Source organism: Cheilinus undulatus, linkage group 5 (assembly GCF_018320785.1).
Source record: "Cheilinus undulatus linkage group 5, ASM1832078v1, whole genome shotgun sequence".
NCBI lineage: Eukaryota > Metazoa > Chordata > Actinopteri > Labriformes > Labridae > Cheilinus > Cheilinus undulatus.
Genome location: NC_054869.1, coordinates 41203076 through 41217425, shown reverse-complemented (window position 1 = coordinate 41217425; position 14350 = coordinate 41203076). Strand labels below are relative to the sequence as shown.

At 40.9% G+C, this 14350-nt stretch overlaps 1 protein-coding gene across 1 annotated transcript in view; it reads right to left on the bottom strand.

Moving 5' to 3' along the window:
• Positions 1-14350, bottom strand: part of ntrk2a (neurotrophic tyrosine kinase, receptor, type 2a) — a 178664-nt gene that overhangs the window by 149728 nt on the left and 14586 nt on the right. The window contains exon 5 of the mRNA XM_041787159.1: positions 12587-12735. Coding sequence (XP_041643093.1) covers positions 12587-12735 — 149 coding nt within the window. The remainder of the gene's footprint in view (positions 1-12586; positions 12736-14350) is intronic.

The window sequence follows — 14350 nt, the reverse complement described above, 5'->3', positions numbered from 1 at the left end:
GAAAACATCCACTGCTCTCAGGTTTGAAACCCTCAGCACAAAACGCTGCAGCAGACTTCAACGTCATTGTTAGAGGTGTCATTGTGATCAGCTCTTGTGATAAGCCACAAAAGGCACGTCCACATTGATGTTTAGAGGAGTTTATCATGTTTTATGCAGGGATCCGGCCTTTCACCAAAGAGATGTGGTGATGTGGTGAGAGAAAAAGAAGGGAAGAGAGAGAAGAGAGAGAGAGAAATGTGCGAGACAGTGACTCCACAGAACATCCGTCTCTGAGTTTGGCTCTATATTTTCCTGTTGTTCGAGCACAACAGAGTCTGTCAGTGCATTATGAAAGGGATTTGCAAAATGATTTCTGCTGAAAAATGCAGAGAAATAGGGACAGAGATGGGAGGCATGACAGGCAGAGAAGTGACAAAGCCAAGAATCTTTATCGATTATAAATATCCTGCCTAAAACTGCTGTGAGTCAAGTTGTCAGTCGGCATGTTCTGACTCTGTAATCACTGTACTGCTCAGGTTTTAGTGCAAAAAATGGAGAAAATAGGCTTAAAGATTGGGTTTGGAAGCTGTTCATTGAACTTTATCCTCAGCGTCCAATCTCTTCGCATGTTTTGCTTTATTCTTTACTTTGACCGGCAATGTTGATGTACTGCTGTCTAAATATTAGCCAACTGTGCTAAGTCCAGATGATGGTTAACATTCAAATTGGATGGTGCCAGCCAGTTTTAATACTCTCACTTTCTATAGCATTAACATAAAGTATGTCTGGCCATTGCCTTTAGGGAAATTTTGCATTCATGGCAAATAAAATATGTTATTATTTAAAGGAAACTAAAATGTAAAGTTAAGCCATTATAAATAGGTCATGATAAATCAGATGTGGTTTCCCCCGTTTACAATAGACACAACCTCAATCTATCCAGATCAACTATGCATCATTTAGGCCATATTAAATGCACAGTATAGCTGCTTTGTGACCCTAGAAACTTTCCCCACAAACTAGGGACCTTTCAAAGAACTCTTTGATTTTTACCACAGGAACTAAAGTCCATTTTTAGGTTTGAGATAGTCTACCACTTGAAAAGTCTATGTTCAGGGGGAAGTACTTTCCAAAGGCCCAGGAACTATGGAGGTTTGGGATGCAGTGCTTAACTTCTCTGATTGATATCTACTGGACTCATAAAATGTGTTTCCACCAGGTAGTCTGGTTCGATTTAGTATGGTTTGGTATGGTACACCCCGAAACAGTTTGCATCTCCACAGACAGTCATACCCTCCAATCCCATCTGAGGTAATGACATTGTTGATATTGTGATAAAATGCTTTGGAAATCTGCAGGATATTTAAACACAGCAGGTTCTGTGTTTGTGTTTACTACCGTGTGGACATTAGCGAGTGTGTCTGTTGTGTGTGTAGCTCCGTTGTTTAGGAACGGATGCCAAAGTAGGACCATATGAGTCCGTTATTTAGGACCCTTTCCAACTTTTGAAAATGGAAACATATAGACAGAAACCATGCAAGCCAAAACTGAACCGGACCACTAGGTGGAATCAGATGACCACTCGGACAGTTAGCATTGTAAGGGTTGACAATTAGAAGAGGTGTCTTCGACTAAGGATTTTCATAGTCGAATCTGATTCGTCAGATTTTGCCTTTAGTCAACTAATAGTCGAACACCGTTTCCACGAGACATTTTGTCTCCGGTCAAAATGACCGGCAGTCCTCAAGGCCTTTTAGAACAACTACTGGACATTTGCTTTAACAGTATTTTGCTACATTAACAGCAGCAAAATGCATAAATCTCTCTCTTATTTTTCTTTGTGTAAGTGGTTTAAAGTATCAAAATGAAAGCTGCGAGCTTTTCCTTACACACGCTGTCAGTTACACAATATACGCCCACGTTAAACACATCAACAACAACAGTTAGCTTCACATTAGCATGCATTTTATCGGCCAATGACCGGCAAATGCTGGCTAACGGAAACTCAGGCTTAGCAGCCATGGGCACCCCCATGTAGTCAGAATGGTACAACCTTTGTTACATAACAACATTTGACTATGAGGTTCATAGTTGAATCAGACTCCTCCGAATCCAAACGCCGAATCGCCAACTATTCCGGGTCACCCCTAGCAATTAGCTGGTTTTGGAGCTGAAGTCTTTCAAAGGAGAGACGAGACATCTTCAACAAACTTAAAGGGGACATATTTTACCCTTTTAAGACAAGTTTATATTGGTCTCAGAGGTCCCCAAAACATGCCTGTGAAGTTTGTTGCTGAAAAAAAAAACACTCCAGTATTAGATTTTTGCATGTCTAAAAACCCCCTCTATTTCAGCTCTGCTCAGAACGAGCTGTTTCTGTGTCTGTAGCTTAAAATGTTACTGAGCTGCCTGACTCCGCCCCTGACTCCACCCCTCTTAGAATATGGATGTGGCTTAATGTATGTGGCTCTCCTGATCCTCCTTTGATGTAATGTTCAGCATGTCTACAACAACATTAATGTTGTGTCTATCTTGAAATATTTTAGGTAATGTGAGATTATATTCAAGGAGTTGTCTTTTTTAATTAAAGTACAAATTTCTACATATTGTGCCTTTAAGGCAAACAGATTAAAAAAACACAGCTCAGTCTTCTATATTTAGAAAACACAAATAACTCCAGCTTTAGCAGTCTTTTCTCCCCATATTAAGCTCTTCTCCCTGCTGAATTCCTCTGCTTACCAAATATTGCTGCTAAAATGACTGAAACATTCCCTAAAACTACCACATAGTGGCCACATCTTGTTGAAATAGCACCAAATAGCATTTACCTTCCCCTCTAAGTCTATAACAACAGTGTTAAACAACAAGGAGTCTTGACATGATCCAAACCAGTCTGATATTTCTCTGTGCTCTCTCACTCCTGTGCTGACTTGAAGTCTGGTGTTATTGCAGTTTTTGTTACTTGTTGTTTTAATCCTTGTAATCTTACAAGTAAATGTGTTGTTGGCCTCTATAGGAGATTTTCACATGTAAATATCTTTACTGCCCACAGACACAGGAGGAGCCATCTGGCCTCTGCTATTACATACTGCTTCAGCCTGCCTACGCCCTGCACCTGAGCTTCACACACACACTGAACAAGCAGAGAAAGTTTCATAAAACACAGGCAGATATGTAGATTTACACCTACTGATGGTACATTCCCATATAGATGGACCAGAGGCTCATACACTCAAACAATAGAAAAGTAGGAGAAAAGTGAACAACAGCGGGACATAAAACCTGGCAGACAGTCACTCCAGGTGAAAAAGTGATAGACAGAAACAGATGCAGACTGTGTAAGGAATGTCTTATAACGTCAGGATATTACACTGGCCACATTTCTCTTTCATTAAATTTTGCAGCATAAAACGTCACTTTAAATGTTTTGTTAATGAAAATAGATTTGCTCTCACTACTCCTCAAAATGTTTCTCTTTATTTTAACTAATAGTCTGTTCTCTTAATTTTGTATTTCTAAGGCGATAGTCACACTGCAGGCCTTAATGCTCTATCCGGATCTGATGTGTTTTGTTTTGTTTGGCTGCTCACATTACATTCTAGAGCCAGCCTGAATGCAGACTGCTGCGTGAACAGGTTGCAACCTTGAACTGACGCTCATGTGCAGTAGAAAACAAGGCAGACATGCACAGCATGATGTTTACCTGAAGTAAACATGGCAACAGTGAAAGTCTGAGGCTCCTCATCAGCGGCAGCCACAGAGCTAGCCAGCAGCTCTAGCCATTATCTGCTGGGTTTAACCCCCATAATAAAGCCCAGATTGTTGTAAAATGGACACGTGATCCAACCACCACTTAAGGGTTGATCCCATTTCTACCCTTTAGCCCTTATCGTAGCCCTTCCCTTTGGTTTTGTGCGTTCACGTTCCTCCTCACGTTCCTCTTTTGAATCGAGGGCGAGAGCTAAGGGCTAAGGGCTACATAGCCCTTGAAACGAAGATTTTTCAGGACCACACTTAAAACCATGGGGTAAGGTGAATTTCACACCATGCACTTGCGAAATGGCACAACAGACTATGAAGAAGGTGCATAAATGTAAATATTTTCAGCATTTTTAAATGATTATAGAAAATACAACAGTTGTGTTTTTCTTATATATTCAATCTTAAGCCACAGTGTATGGGCTATTAAAGACCCGGTAAAGTGAAAATGAATTTGTATTTAGGTTTGTTGTATGACAGGTCACTGTGTTATGAACCCCTGACTGTAAACTTTCAATAAAGGCAGTGACATCAGCTAACAGCAGACTGTACTGAGATGAACTGATCTGTGATTTTATACTGTAGTGTTAGAGGGGCGGGGTCATGTCGGCTCCGCCCACGACCACATGAAACCAAACCAGCAAAGAGGTGAAGAACTTTCTAACAGTCCAAATCCAGAATTCAGTCACATGTAGATCTGTGTTTTCAATTGTTTACAGCAACCATATTCCAGCATATAGTGTGTTAAGACACAAACTTTGGATTTCACTTTACAGGGTCAAGATATGCATTTAATAGGAGCATTTGCAGTGGTTCAAGCATCCCTTCAAGCATTCCCTTTGGAGGTCTTAGAACTGGAAGGAGACCTTGGAAAAGACCATGAACTCACTGCATGGATTACATATCCAATCTGGCAGGGATCTCCCAGGGGAAGTTGGAAAATGTCTCCCGGGAGAGGGATGTCTGGGTCTACTTTGCCTATGACCAGGTCCTGGATGAGTGGGAGAAAATGGATGGATAGAATATGGGAGCAAATATGTCTATAGATCACTTTTTAGGCTTGTAGCCTTTATTTTGATAGGCTAACTGAGGAGAGACAGGAAATATGAGGAGAGAAAGTAAGGAAAGATGGGCGCCAAACAGCACAGAGATCAAGAAACGTTCCTGCGACTCTTCCAGCTGAGCTAAACCAGCACTTAGGAGCAGCCATTCTTTAAATAAATCTTGACATATCCGTGGGAGAATTCCCCTCATTGTAGCTTTAAATGATCAGTGTATGTGGTAAATACACAAGCTTGAAAAAGGAACTTTTTATTTAACTCTTATTTTAGTAACTAACCAGAGCTGTAGAAAGCTTGTAGAAAATAGTAAACTTACAGCTTGTTAGCTCTTATCTCTGGAAGGGCAGAGTGAGAGCAGCAGATGTTATGGTTTAACAAGTGACCAGGATAAAAATGTCTTGCTACTTTATGCTTGGATCACCAATTAAAAAACATTTTGTGTGAATGGAAATGTTTTGATGCTGCTGTTTTCAACCTCACATTTTTGTAAAGTGATCCAGTGACTTCCTTTTCATATTGCACAAGCTTTGCACAGTTTCAGCAGTGGGAACGTCTGCCAGCCTTTGGGTGACGAGCCGCAGCAGTAAACAGTCCTCAGAGAGAAACAGAAAGAGAGGGGCATATGTGAGCGGCCTGAGAGATCAGCATCAGCCCGAGGGCATCGTTGGGAACTTCCTCTGTTTTGTGCCCTCCTCATGTGTCACTCCGTTATGCTCAGACTCACAGAGGGACAGACAGTTGGTACGTGTGAGCGGGCAGACACATGGAAAATTCGTAATAAAGAGCGGGAAAGAGAGTCAGGGAGAGAGCGAGGCCAGAAAACGTGACAGAGAGACTAAAAGGCCAGCATCGGGACTGACTGGGAGGTCTTTGGTGTATCACAGTTCGCCCAGGGGCATCATTTGGCACCCCTGCTGCTCCATGTCCTCCTCCTCAGATTTCTCTCAGCCAGGGGGTCCCCCGCCCATCTCTCCAGGGGCCCCACTGTAACTGCAAATGCCAAAAATAACTGTGGCTAATGGAGGGGAGGCAGAGGGAACAGATCAATAGTTATCAATGACATTGTTAGCCTGCTGCTAGCTAGCTTGTTGTTTGTCCGTCCCAGCTGCCCTGAGCTATTTATGATCGGATGTTTTTCTCTGTCAGCAACAGAAACGGAAAAAGACTGAGATTTGTATTCACTTATCAAGGGAAAAGTTGGATTAAATCTCCACTGAGGCCTTTAAAGCCTTTCTAAATTCTATTATGATGTTTTATAGTTTTGAATCAGATCTCCTTTCACTAACAAACTGGATCTGACTGCATTGATTGCCCAAAAGGCAGAAACAATCTGCATTTCATTTGTTTACTTTGGTCAAGCCTGAGCTCTAAATTATAACTGAATGTCGATTCTAGGCGGATTAGAGCTCATAAAAAGCTACAAATCCAGGCTGAGAGTGAGAGGATTTGTCTTCAGAGGAACACAGCAGGTCAGGCTTTCACAGATGGTTCAGGATGTAATATGAGCCTGTTTCTGTAAAAAAGTGAGTCCAAAATACAGCCCCATTTCCTGAAATTCATGGGATTTCAATGTACTCAAACTTTACCTGAGCGTTTACAGCTTTAGCTCCCTGCACAGCCTGAAGTAGACCTGGAAACAGTCACTGTAGCTTCAGCTCCTAGACAAGCCTAAGCTCTCCATATCCTGTCTTGCCCTGAGGATTTCATGAGTCCTCCTCCTCTTCTTCTTTGCTGCTCTCCTCCTCCTCAGTAAAAGAAATGCCAGGGCTCACCTCTAATAAGGGAACAGATACTCGTGCATCCAAAAATATCTACTACTATTATCACCAGCTATTTCCAGGCCATTGTTACTGTCGCTTTGCAGCTAATGCTGATGATGCACGTGCGTGCTTGTCCCCTGCTCTGCTTTGAACCTTCTTGGTGAATGTGGCACACAACACAACCTAGCTGAAAGCAGCATACAAAGTCATTTTTTTGGGTAATGTAAACGCACTCTAACATGTAGTTTTTTTCTAAGTATGTAACGCAGTAAGATAAGTTACCTCCGAAGTAACATTACCCCACACTGGTCAGGAACATACCTATATATGTGGACAAGATTGTTGGTTCCCTTCCGTTACAGAAAGAAAAATCCACACTGAAATAACTTGAAAGTGACAAAAGTATTAATAAATAAAAATGTACTGAAAATTAGCTAAGGAAAATCAGACAATTTTGTTTAAAAAGCTAATAAAAATAGCCTGGATAAAAAAATGATGGTACCGTTAACTTAATGTTTTTTGCACAACCTTTTGGGGCAATCAAGCGATTCCTGTAACCCTCAACTAGACTTCTTTACCTGTCCACAGGTATTTTGGCCCACTCCTCATGAACAAACGGTTCCAGCTGTCTTAGGTTTGAAGGGTGCCTTCTCCAGACTGCATGTTTCAGCTTCTTCAACAGATGTTCAACAGGATTTAGATCATGGCTCGTAGAAGACCACTTCAGAATAGTCAAGTGATTTCATTCTTAGCCATTCTATGTGTTTTGGGTCATTATCCTGTTGGAGGACCGATGACCTGTGACTGAAACCAAGCTTTCTGACACTTGGCAGCATATTTCGCTCCAGAATGCCTTGATATTTCATTGTACCCTGCACAGATTCAAGACAGCCTGTGCCAGATGCAGCAAAGCAGCCCCAGAACATATAACATATAACTGAGTCTCCTCCATGTTTCAAAGTAGGTACAGTCTTCTTTATATGTTTCATTCTTGCATCTGTGAACATGGAGCTGAGGTGACTTGCCAAAAAGTTCAAGTTTTGTCTCATCTGTCCAAAGGGCATTCTCCCAGAAGCTTAATGGCTTGTCTATTGGCTTGTGAATTTGGCAAAATCCAGTCTACGTTTTATGATCTGCTTTCAACAGTGGAGTCCTAACCTTGGAGTTCACCTCCGCTCTTTGGTTGCCATTCGTACTATCTGTCTCTTTCATTTGTCATCAATTTTCCTCTTGCAGCCACATCCAGGGAGGTTGGCTACAGTCCTGTGGACCTTGAACTTCTGAATAACATGTGCAGCACAGGAACATCAAGCTGCTTGGAGATGATCTTACAGCCTTTACCTTTAACGTGCTTGTCTAGAATTTTCTTTCTAATCTCCTAGGACAACTGTCTCCTTAGCTTTCTGTGGTCCATGTTCAGTGTGGCCCACACTATGATACCAAACAGCACACTGACTACTTTTCACTCTTTAAATAGGCAGACTGATTGATTAACAGTTTGAAGACACATGTGATGCTAATTACAGGTCACATCTAAGTTTAACCTGTCCCTATGGTCAAATTATTTTCATTTCTAGGGGTACCAAATTTTGCCATATTAAAATAGGTTAGGCTCATACTTCCCTACATAAAATGCGATAATGAAAGCAAAAGGTGCTTTAATGAAGTTGTAGTCAAGACCTCAACAAGAAAAGCGACAAGGAGGAATCCTGATCAGATGACTGAACCACATTGTCTCCTTTCGATGTGAATGAGCAGCGCCTCTACTGCGAGTGCCCGGTTTCTCACCCTATCTGTAAGGCTGAGCCCAGACATCCTCACGAGGAAACTCATTTTTGGTCTTTTTCATTGCCAGGAAATAAATCACAGTCAATGAAGAGAACCCCAGAGTCACAGCATCATTCAAACCTATCACGACTCAGAATCCCACATGTAGAAAGAGTTACTGATGGGAACATTAATTTTAACTGAGCTTCTAGCTTTTTATAAATGTGGGAACTGTCTTTCATCCGTCATTAGAGAAGGAATTTTAATGCAGCTCTCTGTAAGTTGAAGAGATTCCTCGCAAGAAAATGATGATTAAGAGAAAAAGGAAATGAGATCTGCAGCATGACAGCAGGTCACAGGTGCTACAGGACATGGTGCAGATGGTCTTCATAACACTTCATTTCACTGCGATGCATGAGGGGAATTTTCTCCACTCAGCATCTTTAAGCCCCCATGATGTCATCTGTATGAGTGCACCCCTCAGGATCATATTATTTTGCTTCTGTAATGCCTTTTAAGCTGCAGCTCTACACCTTAAACCATCACACAAAAGCTGTCAGTATGTATCACATGTAGCTCAGCTCTATCTCTAAGTCTGCATCATAACAGAAGAATCCCTGTGGCACCAAGATAACGTCCATCTTTTAAGACGTTCTAACAATACCCAGCAGAAACCATGTTGCTGTTCAAGCCCTCTATTAAAGCAGAGATGTGAGCATGCATCCTTGCCTTCACTTGGTCATTTGTTTGCTTAGTCGTGTGTTAGAAATTGCAGCTTTTTCCTCAGCTCAGTGTCTGGGGAAATTAGGATATACAGATCTAAGCAATGCCCAGTGTTAGTGACATACAGCATCTCCTCTGTAGTGGTGGAGGTTCACATTCCAGCAGGCCTTACATCAGATATTAAGGATTACTGCAGGGGCTTTGGTAATGCATACACTGTATAAAGCGCTGCAGGGATAAGATATTTGTGTAGGCCAACAAGGAAGATAGCATCACACAGGTTCCATTAACAAAAAGCCAATGCTTTTTTCCCATGGGGTTATTGAGGGAAATAAGGCTCTGTGGTGAAAGGAAATTAAGTTTATGGCTCTTACATGTTTTGTTCATGACAATAACCCTCACAAACACAAATAGTGAGAGTAAAAAGCTAAAGCTGTGTTACACAGGAGCTTCTACACAATCAACTGACTTAAATATCAGCACTCATAAGCTTCAAGGTTTTATTTTGTGCGCTTACCTCTTCCATAAAAATCTTTCCTCTGGAAAATAACAAAAAAATTGCAATGTTTGAGTCAGAGTAGTTTTAGCATAAAACACCACAGGTGAAAGGCAAACTAGTAGAGGAGATGACATGTTTGGTGTGATGATGTTTTTTTGTCCCTGATACATTTTGTAGCCCTGCATAAGACAGGGAAAAGCTTCAAAATTAACAACAGTGTACTTCCAGATCTATTCGATGTAGTAGGAAGGAACTATGGATCCACAGATGTGTCAGTTTAACATCTGTATTTGGCTAGAATTGGCCTTGTAGGTAAACATCTGCCGCCAGCAAATGATGTGGCATGGACAGATATCATCAGCCGATGTTTATATGTTGTGCCCAATCAAAGTGCAGCTGTTATACCTAACCCTAACCCTAAGGACGTAAGGGTATCAAAATCTCACCGTACAATAATACAAAGTGTAGAGTCAGTATTCATTATGGTAAAAAAAAAAAAAAAAAGAAAAACAACAAATTAACACTTTAGAAAAGTGAGGTCTGCATTTATTTAACAACAGTTATTTTGACTGATCAAAAAATCTCCATAGGTGTGCACTAGGCTTAAAATATAAACTTATACTTTGGTTCCACTGTTTACTATCCTTTAAAGACCTTCATTTTCTATCTCTGAAAACAGCTGTTATTTTTTATATAGATGATATATTCACTTTTGTATTAGTTTGATCAAGAAAACGGGAATAAAGGGGGTGTTTACAAGTTGTGTTAGGTTATATGTGCAAACACATGCATTTAAAAACATGTTTTTTCCCTGTGATTTAATTCAAGGAGTGAAAGATCCATATATTTCTAAATTAATCTCATACAAAGGGAAATATAAAAATTTTAAAGATGATGATTACGGCGTATAGCTCACATAAAAAATAAAATCCATGGTCTCAAAAAATTAGAACATTATAAAACATCAGTACAATAAAGGGATTTATATTTATGCACTCAGTAATTGGTTGGAGCTCCTTTGACACAAATTACTGCGTCTATGCAACTTGGCATGAAGCCAATTAGTCCGTAGCACTGCTGCGGTGTTATGAAGCCCAGGTTGCTCTGATAGCAGCCTTCAGCTCGTTTGTATTGTTGAGTCTGGTGTCTCTCATCCTCCTCTTCACATTTCCCCAGAGATTCTCTATGGGGATCAGGTCAGACCAGTCGCCTGGCCAATCAAACACAGTAACACCATGATCAGCAAACCAGTTTCTGGACATTCTGGCTTCACTGTGGGCAGGTGACAAGTTCTGCTGGAAAAGGAAATCCAAATCTGCATAAAGCCTCACAGCAGAATGAAGCTTGGAGTGCTGTAATATCTCCTGGTAGATACCTCATAGTGTCGACTCTGGACTCTGGACTTGATACAGCTCAGTGGACCAACAGCAGCAGATGACATGGTACCTTAAACCATCACCGACTGTGGAAACTGAAAACACTGGACTTCAAGCACCTTGGATTCTGTGCGTCTCCAATCTTCCTCCAGACTCTAGGACCTTGATTTCCAAATTAAAATTTATTTTTATCTGAAAACAGGACTTTGTCCTCTGAGCAATGGTCCAGTTCTTTTTCTCCTTAGCCCAGGGGAGACCCTGATCACATTCTAAGGACACTCCACTTGTAGCCCTGTGTTTGGTGGCACTTGATCCACTGATCCAGCCTCAGTCCACTCGTCGTGAAGCTCCTTTCAGCTCTTGAATCTGCTCCGTTTGATGATCCTCTGAAAACTGAGCTCATCCCTGTTGCTTGTGCACCTTTTCTTACCACACTTTTATCTTTTTATATAGCATCCTTAGAACAGCCTGCCCTTTCAGCAGTGACCTTCTGTGTCTTACCCTCCTTGAGGTTGACAATGACTGTCTTCTGGTGAAGTCAGCAGTCTTCCCCATGATTGTGATTGTGTGTACTAAACCAGAATAAGAGAACGAAGGCTAAGGAAAACGTTGCAAATTGGACTATTTCACAATATTGTAATATTTTAGATTTTTGTGAGCTGTAAACCAGATTAAAACCAAAGACTGGAAGTATTTTAATTTGTATGATCTTGAGTTTATGGAAATTTAATTTTCTGAGGGAAATCCTAGGAAAAAAAAGAACTTTTACACAGTTTTCTAATATTTTTAGATGGACCTGTATGTTTTTGCACATTACAAAAACCATGAGTTGAAAGCAGTATTGACAAGCTAAAATATTATTGCAGAATTCAGAACCAGGTCCTTACAGAACCAGGTTATGATTTCTATCCCTACTCTGATATTCAGGCAACACAGAGAACAGGCGACAGACAGATTAGTAGATGTGTTGACATGTTTGGTATGATAACGTTTGTCCCAGACGAACTCTGAAGTCCTAGTTAGCCACTTGATAGCCATCACCTTTTGTATGATGTAAGAATTCCTGAGTGGGGTACTTCCAGCTGTATTTTTTATCATAAAGCAAAAGAAAAACTTCAAATCTCTATAACTTGTTTTCACCACAGTCTTCATTCTAAGTGTCTAACTGAAAACCTGACCTGTTATTCCAACTAAAGACCTGGAGATGAGGGAACTGGAAGTGCTGAAATGCTGATTCATTTCCAGGTTTTAGGATTCATTACTGCAGCACTTTCTTCATGCTTTTTTACTGGCATAGATTTGACACATACTTAAATTTCTCTGGTTGTTTTACCTCCTGTGAGAGCAGGCAAAACACTTCTGCACATTTTTCATTGCAATAACAGATTTTATAAAACCCATGTCCTCTCCTTAAACTAACTAAGAACTTACACAAAAACAGATGTGTAAGACACATGAAAACACACAAGAGCACACACACAATCATAACAGAGATTTAGAATAAAATTTGTGGAGGAAACCAGCAGGATTACAGCTTCCTCCAGACCCTTCAGCACTTTTCACTCAGTTAAAGCTTGTGAATGTCTTTTCCAGGCCCTGACATCGCATGTGTTCGAGTCTGTGTGTGTGTGTGTGTGTGTGTGTGAGACGTTTTCTTACCACAGTTAGGTAGACTCAGTCTGGACAGCAGCTTGCGGCCTCCTCCGTCCTCGATGCAGCGCAGCTCCTGAGTGTCTGCTTCCTCTCCTAACCACAGCTTGATCCACATGTTCTCACAGGAACAGTGCAGAGGGTTCCCTGACAGGATCCTACACACAACCACAATGTCAAGAATCAGCAGGAGCAATAGGGGGAAAATGTGATGTTTCAACACACCACTGTATTTCAAAAAAGGAGTTGAACCTGATGGGATGTACAAAACAGATCACTTTAAACATTATGAACACTTCTGCTGATTGACAAAGAAATGTTAACAGTAAACTGGAAAGACACACAACCCCAAACAAAGCATGCAAAGACAGGAACAAGTCTTCACAGCTGAACAGATGATTGCAAGTCTACATATGAAGACAGACATTTAATAATAATAATAATAATTCATTAGACTTATATAGCGCTTTTCTAGGAAAACTCAAAGACGCTTTACAGAACAAACAAAAACAAAAACACAACAAAAATGGGACAGGAGGAAACATATGAATGGTTAGGAGTCGTATGCATTGTTAAACAGGTAAGTTCTGAGTGACTGTTTGAAGGTGGGCAGAGAGTCAGAGTTTCTGATCTGGAGGGATACTGAGTTCCAGAGGGTGGGGGCGGCGATGGCAAAGGCTCGATCCCCCAAGGGGGAATGTTTGGGTCAAAACTGAGGCTGAAGTAGGACGTAGATGTGGCAAGTACACTGCCAATAAAAAGTATTCAGCCCTTTGGATGTTTTTCCCTTTTAGTGATTTTATAAATCCATCATGGCCAATATGATTTGGCTTTTTGAGGCAATTAGACAGTTAGTGAAATGGGGATCACCTGAATGCAATGAATGTGTCTGAAGTAATTGTAGTATAAAGACACCTGTGTCTGGAAGGTCCAGCCACTGGTTACTCAGTATTCCTGGCTACCATTATACCATGAAGACAAAAGCACACTCCAAGCAAATCAGAGAAAAGGTTATTGAAAAATAGAAGTCAGGGGATGGATACAAATGAGGCAAGGCCCTAAACATCCCCCCAGAGTTCAGTTAGATCTACCATCAAAATTAAAGGAATATAGAGTTAATATGCCTAGCTGCTGTCCTCACATAAGAAAACTCATATTAAATATCAACTACAGTTCACCAAAAGGTATGTGGGAGACTCCATGGTCCAGTGGGAGAAAGTTCTTCAGTCTACTGACACCAAAATGGTGCTTTTTGTCCATCAAACAAGGCATTACTGCACATCATCACAAACACACCATCCCAAATGTGGAGCAAGGTGGTGGCAGCATCATGCTGTGGAGATAATTCTCAGCAGCCAGCCCTGGAAGACTTGTAAGGTAAAATAAATGAAACACATAAAAAGGTCCACACCTTTACGCCAGTGGTTGTGGAGAGTAAGCATGGCCAAGTCATATAATAATACAGGCGTATTACCAGGTGTAAAAGGCCCGTAAAAAACAGATGCCACTGAGCTTCACTTTGACGTGTGTTGACATGTGTCAAGCTTAACTCTGACTGCAAAGATTTGCACATATCTTTAAATATTGGTTAGTCACTGACCTCCAAAGCAATTACGTATGCCTCTATACAGGAGATAGCAAGGGCCAGGGGAGTTTTGTTTTAGGGTTGTTAGTCCAGTCATTTGGATATTTCATGAGAAATTTTCTTCATGCTTTGCCAGATGTCCACTCTTACTCAAGGATAACCTGATTAGATTTTGAAGGTCTAAGGCT